At 38.0% G+C, this 26,640-nt stretch overlaps 1 protein-coding gene and 1 pseudogene across 3 annotated transcripts in view; both read right to left on the bottom strand.

Annotated features, from left to right (window-relative positions):
* The window catches only part of SORL1 (sortilin related receptor 1), a 153,249-nt gene that overhangs the window by 91,991 nt on the left and 34,618 nt on the right, over positions 1 to 26,640 (bottom strand). For all 3 annotated transcript variants that reach the window (XM_039874716.1, XM_039874715.1, XM_039874717.1), the window contains exons 6-11: positions 26,190 to 26,370; positions 16,665 to 16,766; positions 15,452 to 15,621; positions 5,489 to 5,681; positions 3,373 to 3,490; positions 3,086 to 3,159 (exon numbers count right to left, since the gene is read on the bottom strand). In XM_039874716.1, coding sequence (XP_039730650.1) covers positions 3,086 to 3,159; positions 3,373 to 3,490; positions 5,489 to 5,681; positions 15,452 to 15,621; positions 16,665 to 16,766; positions 26,190 to 26,370 — 838 coding nt within the window. The remainder of the gene's footprint in view (positions 1 to 3,085; positions 3,160 to 3,372; positions 3,491 to 5,488; positions 5,682 to 15,451; positions 15,622 to 16,664; positions 16,767 to 26,189; positions 26,371 to 26,640) is intronic.
* On the bottom strand, positions 17,412 to 17,530 carry LOC120612280 (uncharacterized; annotated as a pseudogene).

The raw sequence follows: 26,640 nt of genomic DNA, 5'->3' as shown, positions 1-26,640 counted from the left end.
CTTTATAATAAACCTGTAATTATAAGTAAATGTTTTCCTGAGTTCTATTAGCTGTTCTAGCAAATTATTGAGCCTGAAGAGGGGATCATGGGAACTTTTGATTTATAGCCAGTCAGTAAGAAGTACAGGTGACAACCTAGAACTTGCAATTTGAATCTGAAGGTGAAGGGGTAAGGGCACTCTTGAAACTGAGCCCTTAATCTGTGGGGTCTATGCTAACTCAAGCTATTTAGTGTAATGACTGAATTGTAGGACATCCAGTTGATGTCCATAGAGTTGAAGAATTGCTTAATGTGAGGGGGAAATGTCTACACATTTGATGTCAGAAGTTTTCTGAAAGTGAAGATAAATACTTTTTCTTTAATATAGTACATCATATTACATATTACCCATATTATTACATATTAATGAGGAGAAGGAAAGAAGACAGAAATAAGAGATATAAAGAGCACGAAGGAATAAAATTGTCTCTATTTGCAGATGATATAGTTGCTTTTACGGGATCTACGAAATAATAATACTAATGAATTATTTTAGCAAGTTTGCACAATACAAGGTTAATATATAAAATTCAATTGTAGCCTTAAATATTATAGCAAAATTGGTAAATGACCTTAAAATAAAATCCCAATTACAGCAATATCTAAAAATAAAAATAACAGGGGAATAAAGTTAACAAAAGCTATATAAGCTCTCCTCGTTGAAAACTATAAATATTGTTAAAAGAAATTTTAAAAGAAGTGGAGAAATATACTATATTCATGGATCAAAAGACTCAGTAGTGTTAAGATATCAATTTTCTCCAAATTGATCTATAAATTCAATGCAATCCCAATCAAAATACCAGCAAGTTTTGTATAAATTCTAAAATGTATTTGGAAATACAAAGGACTTAGAATAGTCAATCAACAGATGAATATGTGGAATAAATAAGAAAGAACCATTAAACAACATGGATGAACCTAAAAATCATCATGATTGACAGAAACCAGGCAAAAAGACTGCATATTGTATGAGTCCATTTATATAGAATTCTAGGAAATACTAATAATCTGACAGAACCAAAGGTAAAGAGAAGAATGATTTACAAAGGGGCACAATGATCATTTGGAAGGTGATGGAAACGTCTGTTGTATTTGTGGTGTACTGATGGTGTAGTCATGGTGATCGATTCTGATCAAACTGTAAATTTCAAATATGTGTAGTTTACTGTGATTCCATACCCTTTAATAAAATTGATTTTTAAAAAAAGCATAAAAAGGGAACTCTGAGGATTGAAGAATTTGCACAACCAATTAGTAACAGAAAGGGAACAAGAATTATAGTCATCAGTTTTCTAGGCAGCACTCTGTCCACTGCATCTTATTTCGTTGTCCCCCTGCAAACACCTATTCCTTTCACACATCCCAGACTCTCCCTCTAAAGTAAAGGCTACAAACAAACAAACAAACAAAAATAAAAATAAAGTAAAGGCTGCCAATGGGGACTCAGATGCCTGGTCACACAGATACCCTCAATCTTTACATCTCCTAGGTTAGTTCTCTGCTATTTCCAAAAATAAGGTCCCTTATGTGATGGCTGCCTCTTGGCAGGCACTAAGCATTCCTGGAGGGAGACACTGACAGCTGCTCCAGCATCAGCCAGAGGGTACCACTTCACTGGAGGAGGAACAAGACACTGCTTTCTACTGACACTGATTTCCAGAAGGAAATTACTTGCAGATGTTCAAATCCCTGATCGTACTAACATCAGAAAGTACAAACAAACCACAAGGCTATCCACAGAGGAGACAACATCCAATTTCAAAAGGAATGTCCAGTTCCAAGGAAGAAGAAAGCAGTTGCTTAATCTTTCCCATGGGAGCAGGACAAAGATACCCCCGAAATTCCAAACTGTTCTCACTTTTTGACTACTCTTGCCTTAATGATCTCTTTCATCTAAATAAGTACATATATTGTCGGTCCTTTATTTACACACACACACACATGCACATGCGCACACACACACGCAAGCAGACAGTGTCAGAGTCCCAGATCTCTCTCAGGTAGAAAGATAAGCCCTACGTAAATGAGATAGGATATGTGACAGGACTCTGTAACTCCAAAAAGCCACACAAAGGTTGGGTTTTATTACTGCTTTACATATTACATATTTAAACATGAAAGTATATACATTGCATTCCCAATAAGAAGCACCAAGAGGATGGGAACTATCTGCTACTCTTCCAAGAACTCCATATACCTCCTGACATCACACTTATCCTATAGGAGGTGCTCTTGTCAAAGCCTTCTATTGAGTTCTCCTGGTGGAACCCTGCACATGCAATGGAGAGCCTCTGAAAGCAGCCCCTACAGAATGAGACCAGCTTCATTTCCTTTAGCCTTAATAAGTCATGAGGGGCTTGGTGGAAAACTTTTTTTTTACAAGTTTGGGAATTTCCTAATGTCCAATGCTGCATTAGCATTCCAGGACTGGAAAACTAGCTCTACCTTCAAAATTGGTATAATCAATGTCTAAGGATCCAAATTAGTTACACAACCCTAACGCAAAAAAAGTCTTCTTTCATGGCACAGAATGAGATGAAAGTCCATCACAATCCAGTGAGAAGAGGCTTGACTTTAACTTCAATAATATACAAAAATAAATAAATAACCAGGGTCAGACCTGAAACCACTACAACTACATTGTAATTTGCTAATAGAGTCGGCATATATTTACTGAGCATCCACCCCATGCCAAACACTGCTAGGTCCTAGGGGTAAAGAATAAGTAAAACAGACATTGCCTTGTCCTCATGGAACTTATAATCTTAGAACATTTAGTCAAAAAAAAAAAAAAAATTTAAAGGTCTTTTTTAAAAAGGTTTTTGATTCAAAGTAGCATTTTTGGCAAAATCACAAGCTCACATTACAAAGTATGAATACAGATCAGAGCAGCTGACCCTCACATGTGACTCTGGTACCTCTCTTTATTTTATAGTCATATTTGGCATCGGTAGCCTCCACCATGGGCCGTATGTGTCCCTAAAATGTCCATGCTCAGTCTACATTCCCCTACAAACAAGAACTGGGGGCGGGGGACTGACCTCTCGCCACCGGGCTCCGGCACTGCTCGAGATGTACACGTTCATCTTGCTTGCTAAGTTCTTTCCCACTGAACCTAAAATGCAAGAATAATAATTATTTTTGATTTCAAGAATATATCAGGTAATTGCCTTGCCCAACTAGAAATTCTGAGAAGGACTTAGCAACTAAGAATGTCTCAAAACCACGGACAGCAGTTACTGTAGCAGATGTCAGTAGTCACTGTGCATTTGTCTGCACATAACCAAATGGCTTAACCAGTAAGTGAGAAGAGGCAAAGCAAATTTACCGGTAGCAATGATGAGACCAGGAGCCGACTCCTTCGATAGAATGGGCATCCTCCGGAGCTGGAGGTTGAGGAGCTGACTGAGCCGCTGGGCCAGGTGGAGGGAACAGCCCTTGGAGAGCTACAAAACACAAGTTCCAGGCACTGTCAGCAAATGATGTGATGCCTAGATCACCCTCTAAACACTGAGAACTGTGTGCAGACATTGCAGCTAGACACCAAGGAAGACCTGGCCCTAAGGAAATCAGAGTCATAGCCCAGCTGTCCTCACACTTCCCCAGATGGACATGATCATCTGAACCACATAAATGCTCTCATTGAAGAAAAGAGAATGCTAATAAAAATTCCTCCTGAGAATCTTAGAGAAATAGCAATTAGAAATCAGTGTCAACTCAATTGAATGGGAAAGCTATCGCTCTTTCCATATTACCTAGAGATTCTCTCATGTGACTTGCAACTAAAAAGAAATGAAATGACTTCATGGTACTTATTTTCTAAGTCAGTTGAGATGCATTTAGAATATGATTTAAGCAATTCTGTCAGATGAAAAACCAAGAATCAGAAGTCATAACGTCTCACTGATAAGCTCCCAGATATACAACATATGAGATATAAACACCAAATAATTCACATTAAATTTTTTTGAGAAGTCTGCATTTGTACATGGTACAAAGTCTACAGGTTTTTACTGCAAGACTTTGAGTTATTCAAACCGGCCTCCAACACTTATGTTCAGATTTAAATAGTTCTGCGGACAAGGCCTTTTGCTATATAGTCTTGCCTGATTCTCTTGGCCAGAAAGTGATTATAAAATGTGTTCTGGGCAGGATAATTCTGTGTGTGCTTCTGGCACAGGTAAAAACTGTGGCATGTTTGCCAGATAGACCTAATTTTATAACAAAGGATCTCTAACAAATACCCACCTTGCTAACATCACACTTTGGCAAATGAAAACTAGAGCAAATTAGGCTGGGTCTCAAAGAAATACATGACAACCTTTTTAACCTTCTTTTCTTTCACCGCCTAAAATCAGAAGTAGAAACTAAAAGCTGATTAACTGTTGTACAGTTCATAAATAAACCAATCAGTCAGTGAAGTAGGAAGCTAAATTTTAACAATACCTTTAATTCTATTTAACCAAGGCTTGGACCCCCACTGCAAGCTGAAAAAATGCCCTGCTCCCATCCACACCAGGCTCATGCAGAGCTCCTGAGATCTAGAAGACACTAATGAGTAAATGAGAAACACCTAGGTATTGGTTACTACTTACTTATATCCTGACTCTTTCAAAAGTCAGATCTGATATGGTAAGTCAAGACTTGGTGTCAAATCGAACAAGAAATCAAGTACATTCTAGAGCAAGAGTTTCCAGGAAAAATTTCCCAAGGGCAACAGATACAGCATTTAGGAGGTCAACATATTCAACTATGGGCAAATAAAATTCAATCATCCTAAACACCCGGTAATTGTCTCACTAAAATGTTATAGTTTCTCCAAAAATCAGTACTGCTTGTTTTTTTCTGAGTTCTTTCTGCCCACCTACTTTACATATCCTATTTACCTTAGGTGAAATGAAAATGGAGGTGTGGTATACGATATAAAGCCAGGGACCACAATCCATAGACTGTTCTTGTGAGGGAAAAATAAAGAAGCTGCTTAGTATATGGGAACACTTAATGGAACCAAATAATACATTTTAGTATCGTTAACTTTTCAAATAAAGCCATAGAAAGAGAAAGTTGTTAAAGTTCTAAATTATATTCAGAGAAAAATTTTTATTTTTTTAAACACCTATGGCACCTGTTCCACTCTCATTTTCTCACTTGCTTTCTATCACATCAACTGCTGAAAATTCAGCTTCACAAAGATATGATGTCATCAAAAGAAATATCCCATGAACTAATGGTGAAACTGAACTAACTCAAGATAGTAATTCACATGGGGACAAACAGATGTCAAGTACCACAGTGTTTCTCTAAAAAGTTTAAAATGTCCATGGTGCCCCTGTGAGTTCGCTATGGCACCAGTGTACCTTGGTACAGAGTTTGGGAACTGTAAGGGTAGAACTACAGATAAAAGTTTGTCAAAAAAAAAAAAAACAAATAAGATTAAAGTATACCTCACAACTTATTTTTTCTCCATATCCCGTGAAGGCTGGAGCCTGAAGAAATTCCCAGGTCCCCCCTTTGTCAAAGGTGATGACTGTTCTCATGTTCTCTTCATTCATGGAGCCATTAATCAAAGTAGCAATGTAGACTCCTTGTAATCCTTCTACGCGGTGGAAGTCAGCAAATGGTTCATTTGCAAAATACCTACAATAAAGAAAAGAAACAGCTATGAAAACGGAATTGGTATTTGTTTGGTATGTTTTTATTGTAAATAACACAAAATTTAACCATTTTAAAATACGCAATTCAGTGGCACTAAGTACATTCACAATGTTGTGTAACCATCATCACTATCTAGTTCCAGGATATTTTCATCATCCCTGAAGGAAACCCTATACTCACTGGCAGTCATTCCCTGTTTCTCCTTCCCATCCCAGGCCCTGGCAACCACTAACAAGTTTTCTATCTCTAGATTTGCCTATTCTGGATACCTCATATAAATGGAATCATACAATATGTGGCCCTTTTTATGGATACTTTCATTTAGCATACTGTTTTCAAAGTTCATCCATGTTGTAGCATGTATCAGTACTTCATTCCATGTTATGATTAAATAATCTTTTTTTTTTAATGTGTTTTTTTACTTTGAGGGTCAAGATGCCTATCTGATCAATAATTCCTCACCAGAGGTTCAGAATCATGACTATAACACACAAAAGTTGATGTTAAGAGTATATTTCTTCACTATTGAGAGTGACCCAAAATCCTCTAGTGAGTCTTGACAAACAGCAAATGATAAGCCAGACTTCGCAGACACTAACAATAGTGCTAGAGCTTACAATTTAACCCAATCTGTAGGAATATAGCTAAGGGTTAATCAGCCACTGTACCGGCACTTATAACTAATTATATAACACCCTGATCAGACAGAAGCTCATAGAGTTTCTGTCAGAAAGCAGAGCAGAATTCCTTCCCAGAGAAGCAATGCACACAGCAAGGATGGTTCTATAAACTTGAGATTATACCTGTTAACAGTGAAGCAGAGCATAAGGCCCTCCGGGCCTTAACTACTATGTTAGAATACTAAAATTTCACTGGAAAGTAGTCCTGTACTAAAATGGTACATATATCACAAATATAACGCATCTCCGAGAAATGGTAACTGCAGTTCACACATGGCTTTTAAAACTGGAAGGGTGCCCTTTATTTAGAGGGTTCTGAATCACTGGGCTTTGTTTAAAAAGCAAGGAACTGCTTTTTTCTATTATCTGCCATACAAATCTTGAGCTGGATGGCTGCTCTGTAACCTCAGACAGATGCACCCTACAAGCTCTGATACAGAAAAGGAAAAGGAGCAGCACTCACAAAGCACTGACAAAGCTACTTCGGACTGAGAGATGAACAAAACTCTAAATAAAACACTGGGATTTTAGACCACACATTCTGACACGTGGTCTCCTTAGGTCTATTTTAGTTATTTTTAAGTCACTTCCTTAGTAATCAGCCCAAGGTCTATTACCCCCCTGCTCTATTTATATCAGCTGTACTGCTTTAGATTCTATCAGCTTGAAGTCTGCTATCCTCAGGTTTTCTGGCTTCTTTCATATACCTGAGAGGTCTGAGTTTCTCTCATTTCAACAAGCATTGTTTCTTTCTCCTGGTCATTTCCCTAGAGATTTTTCTTTTAGTTCCAAGCAGAAACTTGTCCTCTATACCTCACGCACTCCTCTGCCACCAGTTCCCAGTCCACCCTGTCATCTCCCCATTTGACTTGCACTACAATTCACCCCATCCTAAGTACTCTCGCTGGGAATCCATTTTCTTCCATTTTTCTCACTGACTCTCACTACAGCACTGCTTTCCTGCTTCCCAGGGTCCCCTGGGTCAAGCCTAGCCAGGTAGCTCATCGGATCCTCTCAGGTCACAGTAAGTGCAGAATCAGAGCCCTCTTAGCAATTCCTGGACAAACTAACAGACCCTCCTCAGGATGGCCCAACAGGCCTGACAGTTCCCTCATCATTAAAGCTGTTCCTCTATCCAGACACTACTTTCCACAAGACTTCTACTTGGCATATCTCACTGATGCCAGGGCCACCCCCTATTAAGAATTCTTTCTCCAGTTTTCTAAGTAAGTTAGAACCAGTTCCTGGGTACTACACTTTCCTATTGAGTTCAAAGAACAGCTCATTTCAAATACCGCAAAGGTTTTATTTTTTAAAAACCAGCCTGCCCATGTAATCTGTTAATTCACCCTTATCCCATTTCATCTTGCCGAAATGGAGATGCCGATGACAAAAGGTCACTCAAATGAGCAGATCTGAACAACTCTGGTTCTGAGATAAAATCTGAAAAAATAAAAAGGCTGAGTAGGATGTTGGTCTTGACATAAATCTATTTTCAATTGCCTAACTGGGCCCTATGTTCAGGCAGGGTGGGAGGGACTTTTGTGACTGTATAAAGGGCCATCTATATGTGTGAGGGGCCATAAGTAAGGAGCCAGTCTTTGCAGCTTCTGGCTACTGCTCTGCCCTATCATAACATATTCATCTGAAATATCTCACAAATGTGGAAGTCAAAGAAACCTTTGTCAAGCTGTCATCTATCCATACCACAGGCAGACACTCTCAAAGTGAAAAATAAACAGTCAGTGAGAGTCCTGACGGATAATGATTCACGATTTTAATTACGAAAAAAGTAAAGATAATACTCACTCATAAAAACATATAAAACACACAATGTTATATACATACACACACACACACACACACACACACACACACACACACATGCCTTACTTTTAAATTGTACACCTGAAACTTACTGGATTTTGTTAACCAATGTTACCATAATAAAAAACATATATATATATGAAATACTTAAATTTGCTACATATAGATCAACCTTGAAAATACTATGTAAAGTAAAAGAAGACTGACACAAAGGTCACACATTGTGGTGTGATGCTATTTATATGAGAGATCTTGAAAAAGAAAATCCACAGAGACAAAGCATTCTGGTGATGGCTAAGGGCTGGACAGAGGGGATGGCAGGGAGAAACTGCTTAATGGGTAAGGGGTTTTATTTTGGGGAAATCAAAATATTTGGAATTAGATAAAGTTAGTGGTTACACAACATTGTGAATGTACTAAATGCCACTGAGTTGTTCACTTTAAAATGGTCAAGTTTTTAATTATGCTAATTTCACATACAATTTAAAAAAAAAAAAAGCCACAGGAACCAGACCAAAGGCGATGCCACTGACCACACTAGAACAATTGAGTCTGAATCGTGGCAAGAATGGTTTATAACACATTATAACACATGAAATAATAAATAACCTGTCAGCCTATACTGGGGGGAAAAACGTAAGGAATAAAAGATGAACTTCCAGTCAAGACGGCAGAGCAGGAAAACACTGTGTTAACCTCTGCCCACAATCATCAAAATTACAACTAAATTTCAGAACAACCATAATTGAAAACCACCTGAAGAACAGCTGAACAAAATTCCTCTAACTAAATATAAAGAAGCCATGTCGATATCAGTAGGAGGGGCAGAGACACGAAATGGGCTGAGCCATACCCAAGTGGTGGGTAAGAATCAGGAGGAATATCTTGGCTGTGGAGGTCCCCCTTGAGAAGAGAGGGGTCCCAGCCCCATACTAGCCTCCCTAGCCCAGAGCATCAGTTCCAGGAAGAAGATTTCCCACAACATCTGGCTGTGAAAATTAGCAGGGAACCTGTCCAGTTGAGACAGAGGGCTGCTGGAAGCCCAGGTGCCCTCTTAAAGGGTCTGAGTATGGTCACTCACTCACAAAAACTCACCCTAAGCACCAGTAAAGGGACAGAAACCCAAAAAAGCACCAGGGATGTACTGGGAGGAACTGAATTGTCTGGCTTCAGGGGAAGGGCTGGAGGGGCAACTCTCTCTAGGACTGAGGTGCTCACAGACACCATTGTTCCTTTGTCGAGCCCTCCCTCCAACACAGTCAGCAAGCACAGATGAGTGGGTGCCAAATCTGAGTCTCTATCAACCATGATAAGCAAGCCCAACCAAAAACATGGTGATTCCTTGAGACCCTGCCCCACCCAGTTTGTGCACCTGCCCAAACCTCTTTCAGCAGCTATTCCTTACCAGCAGCCAGCCTCAGATAATGCTGTGGACTTTCCTAAAATTTCTCAAAGTTCCACAAACTCCAAACAAGCAGTGACTGGACTCAGCAAACCCTGTACCTATTACTAAGGGGCCCCAAGCCTGGCACTAGTGACAGCCAAACTTGTCACACAGCACAGCCTCTCCCAGGCACCTGCAAGCCCAGCACAGGCAGCTATGAGCCACAGATCACTTTGTAATTCCTACCAAGTAGTCCTAAGCTAAAGATGGGCAGTGGCTGACCTGGGCCTATACCATAGCCCCTACCAAGAGACCTCGAAACCAACACATCCAGTGGCTGGCTTCTGGCCACACCAGATCACCATCTAATTAGCTCCACAAATGACAAATAAAAGGGAAAACTTGTCAGGCACCAGAGTCCAGCTAAATGGAATTCCATTTTGGAAGGGCAGCCCCTGCACAACTGCTTGTCTGCTGTAGTCAAGAGCAGTTTTCAGTCAGCCTGAGGGTCAATCCCACCCACTGATGTGCCAACGTCAATCAAAGCTCAAGTACAACAGGAGGGCATACATAACCGATACAAGTGACATCCCTGGAACACCCAGCTCAAGTGGCCAGGGAGACTGAGACACTGGGCCCCACTAGACACCTACTACTCAGGCTGCTCTGCCAAGACTAGGAGACACAGCAGCTCTACCTAATACATACAAACAAACACAGAGAGGCACACAAAATGAGGAGACACGAATACATGTTCCAAATGGAAAAACAGGACAAAACTCCATAAAAAGAGCTAAATAAAATAAAGGCAAGGAATCTACCAAATACAGAGTTCAAAACACTGTTCATAAGGATTCTCAATGCATCTAGGAAAAGAGTAGTTGAACTCAGTGAGAACTTTGACAAAGAGATAGAAACCATAAAAAAAGAACTAGATAGAAATGAAGAATACATTAGATGGAATCAACAGTAGACTAAGTAAAGCAGGGAATCAATTCAATGATCTGGAAGACAAAGTAGCATAAAACACTCAAATAGAACAGAGAAAAAAAAATTTTTAAAGAAAAAAAAATAAGGACAGTTTAAGGGACCTCTGGAACAATATAGTTTACTAACATTCTTATCATTGAGGTACCAGAAGGAGAAGAGAAAGAGCAAAGGATTAAAAACCTATTTGAAGAAATAATGACTGAAAACTACCCTAACCTGGCATAGGAAATAAATATACCAGTCCAGGAAGCCCAGAGAGTCCCAAACAAGATGAACCCAAAGAGGTCCACACCAAGACACATTATAATGAAAAACCAAAGGTAAAAGGAGAGAATCTCAAAATCAGCAAGAGAAAAGCAGTTAGTTATGTACAACAGAGTACCAATAAGATTGTTAGCTGATTTCTCCACAGAAACATTGCAGGCAAGCAGGAATTCTCACAAAATATTCAAAGTAACAAAAAGGTAGGACCTACAACCAAGATTACTCTACTCAGCAAGACTATCATTAAGAATCAAAAGAGAGATTAAAAGCTTCTCAGACAAGAAAAAGCTAAAGGAGTTCATCGCCACGAAACCAGTATTTCAAGAAATGTTAGAGGGACTTCTTTGAGAAGAAGAAAAAAATATCAAAAATATGAATAATAGAGAAGAAATAACTACAAACCTATCAATAATTACTTTCAATGTAAATGGATTAAATGCTTCAATCAAAAGACATAAGGTGGCTGAATGGATAAGAAAACAAGACCCTTACGTATGCTGTCTACAAGAGACTCACTTCAGATCAAAAGACACTCAGAAACTGAAAGTAAAAGGATGAAAAAAAGATAGGTCATGCAAAAGGAAACAGACAAACAAACAAAAAAGATGGGGTAGCATACTTACATCAGACAAAATAGACTTTAAAACAAAGGCTATAACAAGAGACAAAATGGACATTTCATAATGATAAAGGGATCAATCCAACAAAAGGATATAACCCTTGTAAACATTTACACATCCAATTTAGGAGAACCTAAATATAAAAGCAAATATTGATGGATATGAAGGGAGAGACTGACAAAAATATAGTCACAGTAGGGGATTTTAACTTCCCATTGAGATCAATGGATAAATTATCCTGACAGAAAATCAACAAGAAAACTGAAACTTTAAATGACACATTAGATTAGGTGGATTTGATTTGATTGAAATTTTTAGAACACGTCACCCAAAAGCAAGAAAATATACATTATTTTCAAGTGTACACGAAACATTTTCTAGGATAGAGCACATGTTAGGCCACAAAACAAGTCTCAGTAAATTTAAGAAATCTGAAATTATATCAAGTATCTTCACCAATCACAATGGTATAAAACCAGAAATCAATTACAAGAAGAAAAGTGAAAAACATATGAATACATGAAGGCTAAATAATATGCCACTAAACAGTAAGTTGGTTAACAATATCAAAGAAGAAATCAAAAGATACTTGAGACAAACGAAATAAAAATACAATGACCCCAAATCTATGGAACACAGCAAAAGGAGTTCTAAGAAGGAAATTAATAGCAAGATAAGCCTATCTCAAGAAACAAGAAAAATTTCAAATAAACAATCTAACTTTATACCTAAACAAACTAGAAAAAAGAGAAACAAAGCTCAAAGTGAGTAGATGGAAGAAAATAATAAAGGTCAGAGCAGAAATAAATGAAATAGTCTAAAAAACAATAAAAAATATCAAAGAAACCAAGAACTGGTTCTTTGAAAAGAGAAAATTAATAAACTTTTAACCAGATTCATCAAGAAAAAAAGAGTGAAGATCCAAATAAATATAATTAGTAATGAAAGAGAAGAACTGACAACTGACACCACAGAAATAGAAAGGATTATAAGAAAATACTATTAACAATTATATGTCAAGAAATTGGACAACCTGAAATAAAAAGTTAAATTCCTAAAAAACATACAATCTTATGAGACTGAATGATGAAGAAACAGAAAATCTGAACAAACTGATTACTATGGAACAAAATCAAATCAGTAATCTAAAAACTCCAACAAACAAAAGTGGTAGACCGGAGGGCTCCACAGGTGAATTTTACCAAATATTCAAAGAAAAATTGACACTTGTCTTTCTCAAACCATTCTTAAAAATTAAATAGGAGGGAAGGTTCCCAAGTTCATTTTACAAGGCTTGCATCACCCTGATTCTAAAACCACACAAAGATATCACACACTCACACACATACACACACACACACACACACACACACACTCACAAAAATTATAGATCAATATCTCTAATAAACATTGATGCAAAAATCCTCAATAAAATATTAGCAAACTGAATTCAGCAATACATTAAAAAGATCATACACCATAATCAAGTGTGATTTATTCCTCAGACACAAGGTTGATTTAACATCCACAAATCAATTAACCACATAAACAAAATGAAGGATAAAAAACATGATCATTATCAATAGATGCAAAAAAAGCACTTGAAAAAATCCAGCATCAATTTATAATAAAAACTCTCAGCAAAGTGGGAATAAAGGAAACATACCTCAACATAATAAAGGCCATATATGACAAACCCACAGTGAACATTATACTCAACAGTGAAAAGCTACAATCGTTTTCCTTAAAATCAAGAACAGACAAGCATGTATACTTTTACCACTTCTATTCAAGATAATATTGCAAGTTCTAACCGCAGCAATCAGACAAGAAAGAGAAATAAAAGGCATCCAGACTGGAAAGGAAAAAGTAAAACTGTCACTATTTGCAGATGACATGATACTATATATAGAGAACCCTAAAGAATCCAATAAAAACTATTAGAAATAATAAATCTATCCAGTAAAGTAGCAGGACACAAAATTAATATTTGGAAATTGGTTGCCAATAATGAAATGTCAGAAAGAGAAGTTAAGAAAACAACCTCATTTACAATAGAATCAAAAAATACAAAATACCTAGGAATAAATTTAACCAACAATGTAAAAGACCTGTACTCAGAAAATTATAAGACACTGAAGAAAAAAACTGAAGAAGATACAAATAAATGGAAGCATATACTGTGCTCATGGATAAGAGGAACTAACATTGTTAAAATGTCCATACTACCCAAAGCAATCTACACATTCGATGTAATCCCTATCAAAATACCAATGGCATTTTTCACAGAACTAGAACAAATAATCCTAAAACTTATATGGGACCATAAAAGACCTGAAGAGCCAAAGCAATCTTGAGAAAGAAAAACAAAATCAGAATATGCTCCCTGATATCAAACTATACTACAAGGCCATACCAATAAAAACAGCATTGTACTGGCATAAAAACAGACACATAGATTGATGGAACAAAAATAGAGACTAGAAACAAACCAATGACTATATGGTCATTAATCTATGACAAAGGAGGCAAGAATATACAAGGCCTGGATTTCTGCAACTCTTTCCCAGCTAGTCTCCTGGCATCCATTTTTGTCCCCTCGACGGGTATAATTTCCACACAGCATCAAGGAAAGCTTTTTTAAAAGGTAAGTCCATGGGCGTTCCCTTAAAATTATTTATAACACTATCCATATATGTTGTATGCACTTTATATAATGCAATTCACAATTTTTTAAATGGTAAAAAACGTAATAGGTTAAATAAAATGATGTCCATCTTCTGGATAAATGCCTCCATCCCACTTAGAAGAAAAACAAATTTTTTTCCATGCCCTTAAAGGCCCTATATAATCTGAGCCCTGCTCTCTTGGATCCTGTCTTTTGGATTCTCTCTCCCCTCCTTCAACTGTTTGATCCATCCTGGCCTCATTGTTCCTAAAATAAACCAACAAAGTCCCACATTAGGGTCACTGTGCCTGCTGTTCCCTCAACCTGCCCCGGGTATCTGCCTGGCTCCTTCCCTCGTGAAAGTCAGGCTCCTGCTCTAATGTGACCCTCCTGGAGCAGCTTTCCACGATCAGCTGATATAAAACAACACCCTCATAAACCCCTGTCCTCTTACTTTCTTTGGCACTCACCATGACCAGGCAGATTACATATTTGTTTATATTCTGTCTTCCCTTAATTAGAACAAAAGTTCCATGGAACAGGGACTTTATTCTGATTTTTCATTGCTGTATAAATTATTTTATTGCTGTACCTGGAACAAGGTCTGGCATAGAGCAGCAGCATACTCGCTGAATGAACTGATGACTAAATGAACTGCCAGCATGAGGAGAGACAGTAGATAGTAGTTACATGCCCTATGAACCAGTGGTCATGGCCTTAGAGCCAGACCTCACTAAAGACCAGTCAGCTTCACCAGACGGCTCTTTACAAGAGCAAAGAGTGATCCTAATCACAGACACCTGGTTTGTCACACAACTAATAAGAATAAGTGAACTGGTGGCACTGAGGGACCACAGTACCACCCACAAATTCATGGCATTGATCTCCCCCAAACCCCAGACTGTTCCACAGCCTAGAGAATGCCCATTATAGAACATTCCCAAGCATGCGATACACTGATAAAGTATCAATGACATTGGTATCTTTCCACAGATACCCACAGAACAATACCTTGCACAAAAACCAGATGATTAAATGAAAGGAACCAAAGAGAGAGGTTGACAGAGCATCTGAAACTCTAAATGTCAGTGCTCAGCTTTGTCATCACATAAAAATCACCTAGGGAGCTTTTTAAAATCCTCACACACCAGCCACACCCCAAACCAGTTAAACTGTCATCTCCAAGAACATGAGCCAGGTGTGAGGTTTCTAAAAACACCCCAGTGAGTCTAAATGTACAGCTATTGCTAAAAACCACCACTTGAGGTCAATGGTCATGTTCATCTGGGGAAGCCGTGGGGAACCCCTGCACGCCTTACCTCACCAGGGTGTCACTGCCAGCCCCTCCTGGGCTATAATAGAGTATGTTCTCCAAGGACAAGGAGAACTTCAGCCCCTCTGCCTCTGAGATGTGTAAGTTGGTGCGGTTGTTACCATGATTGACACACACAAATACCTGGTCCTCAGAGGCATCTGCGATGTAATATTCCTTTGGAATCAAAAATCAAAAAATACATTAGGTCAAAAAAAGCATACGTCCTCTTGGCTTTCCCTATATATACTAAAGCGATGTCGTCCCAAAGTCTCAGTGACAAATGTGGGCCTGAAACCCACAGAAAGCTCCCCAGTCTTGGCAAAGAAGCCTAGCTGGATTTCCCTTTGGAGAACCTGAGGGGGCTCTACAGCTGGAACTAGGTAGGCCCTCTATTGGAAAATGGGACACGAAATAAGAATAGGCCACTGAACTCCATAAATGACCGAAAAACCTCTTTTTAGTTAATAAAATCTCCTATTTTTTCCCATAAGACCTATCATTAGTACAAAGTACAGTATAGATTAACGTGCATTTCCTTTCCTTTTTATTTTCCAAGGTGACTAAAGGAAGGTGGAACCCATAGAAAGCAAAGAACTGACAAGAGTGTTTTCTATCATATACTCCTCTGAGCTACTAAACTTCCACCATACCAACCACTAGTGTCAAAGGTTTCAAATGCCACCTCCTCCCTGTGGCCACTTCTTTGATGACTCCAGCCCACACTGATCTTTCTCATCAATCTCTAAGTTATAACACAGACTGAATGTGACTACATATGGTTCTTCCTCTGCTTAGTTCTCAGTCTCTCCAACCTACCTGTATGAAAAAGGTAGGACCCAAATCCTACACCTTTTACAAACCTAGCCATCTGTGAGCAACACAGCAGATACTTAAGCAACTGCTGTTGTCACTAACTCCTAGCCCTTCAGTACCAGCACACTGGGTCCAGTGACTCTGCCTCTAAACCTCTCTGTCAATCCTACTCCACTTAAAGCAAATTAAGGCTCCCATTCAGTTCTACTTCAAACAATGATGAGGGAAAAAAACAGACCAAGATGCCCAAAGCATAATGGCTCTCTCTCTAGAGACCTATCTGGAAAGGGACTTCAGGGAATGTAGTCAAATATTCACCCAGGACAGTCCCACAACACCCTTTTCTTGACCTCTGCAATGGGTACACTGACACCTCGTCCCACCCCCAAGCGAACCCCACTCACATTAATAGGATGTCTTGTGACAAACTGGGCTGCTCGCATGGGCTTTCGGCCAAAAGAAACCCAAAGCTGCACGGAAGGTGGATGTTGACTGCCCAAGAGATGCTGCCAAGGAAGAGAAAAAAATCAATCGTGCCACATTACAGCCACACAAAATAAGTGAAAAAGGAAATGGAAAAGTCAAACCCCTCTAATTCTTCTAAAAACAAAATAGAATATGACTGCCAATGCACAATTTGGAACATCTGCTGTCACAGGACAGTTTGGGCTGTACTGCTTTATCTTAGATACCCAGTCTGCAATAGATTCTAAATACTCCCTGGATGTTAGATGAGGAGGAAGGACAATGGTATGTATGATTCAAGAACTTGGGCGTAGGTAGGAGGATGGAGGCTGCCAAAGCTTAAGCAGAGAGTGAAAAGAAAAAGACTGTATGACGAAGCTGAAGAGACCTTTTGGAAGGTGGAGCAGAGTCAACAGCCCCAAAACCAACACAGGGTGAGATCAGCTACACGCCATGCACACAAAACATATTCTCATTTCTTTCTACTCCTTTTTTCATATTATAAGGACACTGGAGTTACAAGGCTTTTATGTGCACCGAGTTGAGAGAATTTTCATTGATTCAATTTTTCTTTTTTCCTTTTTTTTTTTATTTTTTTATTTTTTTTAGGCGAGGCAACCCTTGGTTGACCTCACAGACTGTAAGGACCTTGTCAGCTTACAATCCCTTATTTTTTAAATTTTTTATGCCTACAGTGTCTGGTCTTCCTAGGTGATCTCCCATTCAAGTACTAACCAGGCTCGACCCTGCTTAGCTTTTGAGATCAGACGGGATCAGGCTTGTTCAGGGTAGCATGGCCATAGACTAAATTTTCAATCTTTTAATAATTCTCATTAATTAAGGTCTTTTGCTAGAATATGTTTTCTTTGGTTGAGTACAGAGTATTCCACATAATGTTGACCATATCACATTGCATTTCAGAGATATTAAACCATGGCTGAAATCTTAAAAATGTATATAAAAGCACTAGATTAAGAGGAAATCAATGAATCTCTCAAGGTCTCATTTTATTCATCTGCAAAAGCTAATTTGGATTAGGGCTTCTGTATGGAAGGGTTTAAAGGGTCCAGGAACCCTGTAAATATATATGCAATATTTTTGTGTAGATGCACTCATTGTGCTAGGAAGGGTCTATATCTTTTACCAGATTCTCAAAAGGATCGATGATTCAAAAAAGAATAAGAAGCACTATAAAGGCGCTATGTAGTTTTGCACTTCTAAGAGGGAGGCACACCCTCATGTAGACATAATCACACACATGACTATTATATGCATTAGAATGTTGAGATCCCTATCCAGAAGGGCTTCCTTTATCCTTGGTTATGTTGCTACTATTTATTATAGATTTTGAATTCCTATAGAGTAAAGAATGTATCAATTTCTCTTAACTATAAAATAACAACTGAATACTCTGTGCTCATGCATGCCCAATAAATACTATATGAACTGCAAGCTGATGAACATGAAGTTATTTTTGATTCGTTTGAGCAGTTTATGTGTGTGTGTGTGTGTGTGTGTGTGTGTATTCAAACCACAACTGAACAAATGGTTAAAAGTAGTTTGTTTTAAAGAAGCAAGATAGAGAAGTATAGAAGACTGCTATTGCAAAATGGCACCCTAAAAACCATGTTAATAGCTTGTACTTAGTATGGGACTGTAGGAAATGATGAACCTATTAAAAATGTAAAACGTTTTACCTGAATGAGAAAATGGTTTCCATTAAAATATTTATAAATTCCAAAAGTCCTCCTTAAGTCAATAAAATTTTGTACCTATGTACAAAAGTCAGATGATAGTTTAAGTCAATCTATGTGAATTCTCATGAATATATACAAATACATAGATATCAATGAAACACATACTTTTATGTTTTATATTTTTTCACTACTTCTTACTGTGGTTATACCTTAAAAAGAAGTCATTTTTCTTAATGACCCCCAGACTGATCATGAGTTAAATGTTCATAATGAGTGCTGCTGGGAGGCCTGAGAATTGAGAATGTATACCAAGGCTGGTCTTACTCTATAAATGAAAAAAATCACAGAATACAAGTCATTAAAAAAAAGAGAAAAGAAAAGGAAAGAACAAAGAACCTTGAAACATATTCATCCCACTGCCTTCCAGGAGAATGGTCCTAAACCTGGGTAATTTAGGCTCATTCATAATGTATTCTTAAAGAGTTATTATAATATTTTACTGCAGTAAAAAAATATTAACAACTAAACTATGGCACACTACTGAAAATAAGATGTATTGTAAAGCCCTAATATTTTTCTTAATAAACCTTGGGTTTTTGTTGTTGAGTTGTTCTTTATTGTTATTATAAAACTAAAACATGCTTATGTAAAACATCCAACATCACAGGTAGATATTAGGTAAAATGCAAAAGTTCTGCCCCCTACTCTCTACTCTAAAAGACTAGGGTTCTCTTCTTTTTGTGCAACTATATGTGGTCATGTGACTCAATACTAATCAATGAGATATAAACAGAAGTGCTGTACTGGGTTTCTAGGAAGGCTGTTTAAAGGGAATGAATCAGCTAAAGGAGTTCTGTTTTGACCTCTCTGTCTTTATTCTTCCTAAAGCCAATAAAGACTAGAAAGTTAGTACAAATATCTTGGACCACGAGGGGACCTTGAGAATAGAAATCACTACTTAGGATGATAGAACAGAAAGATAGAGGCCTAGGTCCCCAATAACACCAAGATACCAACATAGCCCTAGATTGCCTATCTTTCAAGCAGCATTGATTGGTTAAGCCACTTTTATATCTAGTAGCCTAACACAATGCTAAATTTATACAAGCAATTTTATTTTTCATATACAAATTGGATCATGATAAAAATATTGTTGTGCGACTCAACTTTTTTCATTACCAGACTATCTAACTGTTCTATAATTTAACTTTTTTCCTTAACAGTAAATCTTAGACAGCTTTCATTTAACAGCTTTTGATGGACATTTAGGTTATTTCCAAAAGCACTCTTCAATGAACGTACCTGTATATAATACCTCTTTCAGAACTACACAAGAATGTTTGCAGATGCATTCTTAAAATTCCTAGGTCAAAATTTTCATTTTTGATAGATATTATAAATGGCTTTCCTAAAAGGCACACCAGTTAATACATCTACCAAGCACATATAATTTCACAACTAGGAATTATTTAAACATTTTAATATATATGGCAATATTATAGGATCTAGAATTCATGATTAAAAATTTTTCATTTGGCATCTTCATTTCTGGTGAGTAAAAATAAATTAATGTAAGTACTGAATGACCCAAATTTCGGAGAGTACATTTACACTTATGTTTGAGATTATGTCAATAATAAAAAGAAAGGAGAGGTCAAAGAGAAAAGAGCAGGAAGAAACTAAACAAATGACACATTGCCAAGCAAAGGACAAAGGATGTCACAGTGAGCTATTCAACTAAAAGTTTCTCAGAAAAAAAAACTGGTGAGAGAATGAGGGATCCCAAGGCAGGTAGTGGACAAGAACACCAATCCAGAAGCACCCGGGCTGTAGCATTCGCTACCACCTTCTCCTTTGAAGCAGTAACAAAGTTTCAGCAAACTCCATCATCCACATTAATGTAATTTATACTTAAATATTTATAGGCAAAATGATATATCTGGAATTAGTTTTAAAATATTCCAGGAAAAAATTAGTGGGTAGACAGCTGAAAAAAGATTAGCAAATACAGGTAATACTGAGGCTGAATGAGGGCACATGGGGAGGTCACAGCAGTATAAACCATTCTTTTATGTAGATTTGAAAATGTTCACAGTAAAAAATTTACGAAGTTAATATTAATTGGAAGTACTTCCAGAATAACAAAGTAAGGAATTCTAAAGATCCATTCATCTGCAACAGCAACAAGAACATTTGACAGAAATTCTCAAAATCAACTTTTTCAGAATTCTAAATATTAAACAAAGGCTTGCAAAACCCAAGGAGCATTTATTCAAGAACAATGACTGAAGCTCAGCAAAAATACCCAACTTTGTGATGTTTTATCTTGCCCTAATCCCATCCCCTTCTCTCTAGCTCTGCAATAGTATTGGAAACCCACAGCTTCACAACTACAATAGCTGTGAAAAACAGGAGCCTAGTGGCCACCAGAGAGAATAAAACAAGTTTGGAGCTTCCAAAATGTCCCATAGCCAGAGAGCTGTCACTATTTGACCTGCCTGGTAGTTTGCTTGAAAGTTGTATTCTCAGATCTTCTCTTTATATAACCTGATTTAGCTCACTGTACAAATAGATCTATAGCCAGGGTATTTATGGAAGAATGACAACTGACAAATGCTTAACATCACAACCGCCGGATAAGCATTACCACTTGAAACTAACAAGAGGTTAACTAAAAAGCATGAAAGGAAAAACAGGGGAAGAAGATATGCATGAGAAGCTTTGATAAGCGCTGAAATATTCCAGGGAATCTATAAGATCACATACATAGAGCTGTGTGTACTCAAGAAAGAACCAAAAAGGGCCAGTCACTCATGCCTGGCTAATAACCTTGAGGCTCTGCACAAGTCGGAAGAAAAGGCTAAGGCAGAGCTACAAATTGCACTGAAGGCATGCTCTCAACACAAGCTCAGAGGGCCTCAGCTTACTGGCTCAAAGCATTTCAAGAAATCTCTGTTCAGTCATTACCTGACCACTAAACTAAATATCAAACACTTGAGTAGCCACACATAATGAAGAATGTAAACTTTACAAAACTAATGCAGGAAACTCACAAAACAAAACAAAACAAAAAACAAAACAAAAAAGGCAACGGCAATAACAATAACAAACAACAACCAAAAACCCTGGGAAGGCGATACTCTGATATGAGGAGTTGCTATACTATCTCACTTAAAATGTCTGGTTTTCGACATTAACAACAAAAAAAATGACAGGACAAGCAAACAGCAAAGTATATCCAATAAAAACATACAGAACACACACATACAGAGTCAAAAGAAACTGTTCCTGAGGAAGGCCAGATACTGGACTTAGACAAAAAAATTCAAATCCTCTATGATAAATATATTAAAAGAACTAAAGAAAACCATGTCTCAAAAATTAAAGGAAAGTATAAGAACATTGTCTCACTAAATAAAGAAAATCAATTAAGAAATTATGACTGAAAATTATTTTTTAAAAAAGAAACAAACTGAAACTCTTCAGTTGAAAAGTATAACTCAAAAGAAAAAAATCACTAGAGAAGTTCAACAAGAGATCTGAACTGGCAGAAGAAAGCAGCTCTGAACTTAAAAACACATTAATTCTGATAATCCATACTACAACACAGATGAAACTTGAGAACACTATACTTTGAAAGAAAGCAGTCCAAAAGGTCATATATCATATAATTCCCCTTATATGAAATGTTTAGAATAGGCAAATCCATAAGGCAGAAACTAGAGTCATGGTTGCCAGGGGCTGGGAGGAGAGGGGAATGGGAAGCAATGCTAATGGGCATGGAGTTTTTTTGAAGGTGATGAAAATGTTCTGGAATCAGGTAGTCATGAACATTATACAACCTTGTGAATACATTAGAAAGCACTGAATTGTACATTTCAAAGGGGTGAATTTTATGGTATATGAATTAAATCTCAATGCAGGTATTATAAAAATTCATTTTAAATTTATTAGTATTATAGTTTTACTTTAAATCTGTGAATATATTTCGGTTTTATTGTTGTATATAAGTTATGAACAGTATATGCTTATACCTAGCTTTATGTTTGCATACTTTTAAGTAACATCGTAATTAAAATAATTTGTCAACAGTTGGTTTTAGTCAGTTATGCAGAAATTCTAGTACCTCAATTATAGTACCAAGTGGTCAGCTAACTTCTCATGTAGAAGCTCACAATCCAGAGGTAATTACTAAGTTTTTATTTAATCTCTATCTACATTAGAGATTTTAAATTAGCATAATTAAGATTAGAAATTAATTTTTAATAGTGAAATTAATGGTTAGTTGGTCTAAGCAGTGAAGTATAAATGAGCTCTTTAAGGAAATCAGTAGCATGTAAGATGTCTGAACTGGCCATAATATCCTAAAGAAAACACCCTGGCATGAATAGAGCATAAACATTTAGGGAGGCCTATAATCTGAACTTTTAGGCACATGCCTAAGACTTGTCAATCTCAGAGGATTCTGGTTGTCCAATGCCAATTGAAAGGGTAACAGAATCCTGCCTCTACAACGGGGATGGTAAACTTTTTTCTGTAAAGGTCTATACAGAAATATTCTGGACTTTGTGAGTCATCCTGCCTCTATGCAACTATTCAATTCTGCCACTGTAACATGAAAGCAGTGATAGACCACATACAAGCAGATAAGCATGGCTGTGTTTCAATGAAACTCTACTGATAAAAACAGTGAAGGAGCATAGTTTTCCAATTCCCGCTCTAGAATTCTGTGTCTACATCATGCAAGGTGCGGCTGCATCACCTATAGGAACAGGGAGGAGACTCCATAAAGCCCACACATTGTGTCCTTGCTTAATGACATACATTTGTGCAAGAAATGTCTAAACCTGGCTTTTCATGACAAATTGGTAGCAAAGCTACAGAGAAACAGCTAATCCTCATTTACCTCCAACTTTCTGGCCACTATCATCATCTCCCAGAGAGAACCAAACAGCTATATATTACCAAGGTAACAAATTGATATGTCAGTTTGCAGAGGTTCCTCACTGTTGTTTAGATGGACCTATCATTTTGATGTAAACCATTAAGACAAGTGAACTTCATGTCAAAAAAAAAAAAATTAGACTTGGATAAAAAAAATCAAAGGGCATCAGACAAAATGTACACATGAAGTAAAAGCCTGGCCAACAAGGCTCCATAAAGTTCTGAAGACTTGGATACATGCTCTAGCCCAGAAACCAGATGGCTATCCCCACACATTCTAAAAAACTAACTTGCAGAGAATTGTAATTATTCATAGTGCTGGAAGAAAACAAAAGAGTTAAGGGACCAAAATGAATTTTCTATGGTTTTGCAATTAGTTCCTTGACTTTTCAAATTTTATTTGAATCTATTTCTATACAGACCTTTACAGAATTCCCCAAACCCAGGCATCCTGAGCACTAGGCACACCCAGATAAGGAGTTACACTTGTAAGCCTCAACACTCCTACTGATTAGGTTATCCAACCAAGGCCAATGTTGTTTGTCCTTATGGTTTAGTAGTCTAGTGTAATAAAATGGAGGAAAACAGCCATTTTATGATCCATCGCCAGTTGTTTCTTCTCATCGACCTATCCATTGAGAAATGTTCCTTTGATAATAATTGACAATTATTAGAAGTGTCTGCATATAGAAGGCCTCAAGGAGGAGTTTCTCAAATTTTAGAGATTCTTAGGCATCCTGGGGCTGCTAAAGGAAGAAAAAAATGCATTTGGGCCTGTACTCTGCATTTGTAACAACTATGCTTGGGCGATGTTGCTGCAGGTGCTCCTAAGAGCACAATCTGAGAAACACTTCCAAGTAGTGGCCTAGCTCATCTTACCTAGATCCTCTAGCTAATACCGCTGACCTTGGGATATGGTGGCTCGTCCATGTGCTGAAAGAAGAAGCCAACACATAACTATAGATTTGCCACCAATACAATATAAATAAATAAGCCACATAAAGAGTTGAGAGTTGACTGTTAAAGTACCAATAATTTAATACCCCTAAATCCCCCCAAAATCTACTAGCCTATGCTTTCTAAATTAAGGCAGGCTAAGATGGCATTCATTCAACTCTACTGTACATCTGCTATGTATCAAGCATTGTGCAAGATACTGTATTATATCAGTGATAATCAAAATAGGCACAGCCCCAATCTTACCACTGGCCAGGAATGATAAAAAAAACTTACCACTAGCACTCTGCAAATCACCTACATCTAGAAAACAGACATAGCTGTTAGACCGGAATGAAGGGCAGAGGAAGTTCCAGCTGGCATATAACTTAGACTTCTGGGTGTGAGATCCAGAAATAATAGGGTTAAGAATAATGTACTATACCCCTCCACCTCAGTTCTGACACAGGACAAATCTGGGAATAGTCACTGTGCTTTAAAATTAAGAAATTAAAATCATACCAAAAAAATCCAGACCCAAGAAACTAAAACAGAAAAGACCTATGAACACTGGATGACTGGAGATGATCCTGGGATATAGGACTGCCCAACTGGAAGTTGTGAGGTGCCAGTCTTCAGGGCTGATTTCTTACCACCACATCCTTGCCTGAGGAAATCCAAGAATGCTTGTGTTCTTAGGCTGGAATGTGAGTGAGTGTGTGTGTAATATGTGTGTGTGTGTGTGTGTGTGTGTGTGTGTAGAGTAAGAGTCAAAGCAGGAAGGCAATGGCCCAGGGAGTAACTCAAGGCAAGAAGCCTGACAGAAGAAAAAACTGCCCTAGTTTAATAGTTAAAAAAAAAAAAAAAACAAACCATTTTGCAAACTAGGTAATGGGAAGCCCCTCTTGCCTTTAGCCATCCCCATCTTCTCTCCTCATTCGAATCTTGCTCCCTGCTTTCCCTCTTTCTACCCTAAAATCCCAATGGGGTTGACCTGTTTCTGGTTGGCCAGCTGCCAATCATATAAATAAATGAGAACCTGGAGGAAAACATTACATCTGATTTTAGTCGTTAAGGTTAACAGTGATAGAAAGCAGAGCGATCCCCCAGTTACCAAAGGCCCTCAACATCCTGAAGTCAACGAGTGGCCACCATTAAGAAAGCAAGCTTATAGCACCCCCTGGATAGTAGCCCAGCCTGCTCTTGACCAGGCCTGCTTTTTAATTTACACAGGGCAGTATAATTGCAATCTGCAACTTCATACAGTTGCAAGGCAGGTCCTGTTAAATAATCAATTGTGTTATTAAATGAGCAAGCTCTCCATTTCAGCATCTGGCTCCAATGCATCAAATCAAGGGGAAGATTTTCCCAAAGGCTGAAAGTTAAGCTATTTACTGACAGCTGGAAGCTTAATTACTGCTTTTCTTAGAGCACTTTACTCCCACTCTCCAATGACTACACACTCTATTAGCCATGTAAATTAACATGGGACCAAAATTTGCAAAGAAATTGGCCTAAATTAAAAGGAAATCAGGCAGTGGGATAGAAGAAAAATGACACTGAGCCCCAACCCTCTTTTCCGAATTTTTTTCATTGAGATTTCAAAGAAATGTGTGTTTGTCCAGGATGCCTGGCTACTGGGAAACAACCAAATTCTTAGAGCCTATAGACACTCTGAGTGGCTGACTAAGCTTCTCTACTCCTTGACCTCCCAGGACCTTCCAAGCCCTTTGGGAATGCCTATCTCCGTCCAGCACCCTTCAGTCAAGCTGCCCCAGCCGTGGTGATCCAGGCCCTGCTTGTGTGAACTCACCGGCCTGATCAGAGAATGCCAAACCTCAGAAAGAAAACCCCAAAGCAATTTGTTATTTAGCACTTTCAACTCACCACAACCTTTGTAGCAAACATGTATTTGTCCCGAAGCTGAAAGTCTCTCACTTCCTCGAGGATTACTTCCTGGTTCTCCCGAGACTGGAAGAAGTCTGTACTTCGGAAAACTGTAGAGTAACCAGAGGGTTCATGCCGTTCAATGTATATGGTGTTTGGCTTATCATAGGGATCAATTCCCCTGGAAGGAAAAAAAAACAGTTGTTATCATTTCCATTGGAAGCATGGAGGTTCTGCTATGCAAGCAACTAGATCTTAGGGCCACCATGCTGGGATCTACAAATGATACGCTCTGTGCCACACATATTTCCCTTTGGTTGCTCAGTACAGAGGAAAAGGAACTGCCATCTGTAGTGTTTTGTGTTGTTAGCGATGTTTTTAAATCATCCTGGGTTTCCACTCAAGGCAAGCTCTGATCAAGCTTGAGAAGAGCAAAAAGAAGAAAAAATAA

Source organism: Pteropus medius, unplaced genomic scaffold (genome assembly GCF_902729225.1).
Source record: "Pteropus medius unplaced genomic scaffold, Ma_sr-lr_union100, whole genome shotgun sequence".
NCBI classification, from domain to species: domain Eukaryota; kingdom Metazoa; phylum Chordata; class Mammalia; order Chiroptera; family Pteropodidae; genus Pteropus; species Pteropus medius.
This window is presented reverse-complemented; position numbering and strand designations above follow the sequence as displayed.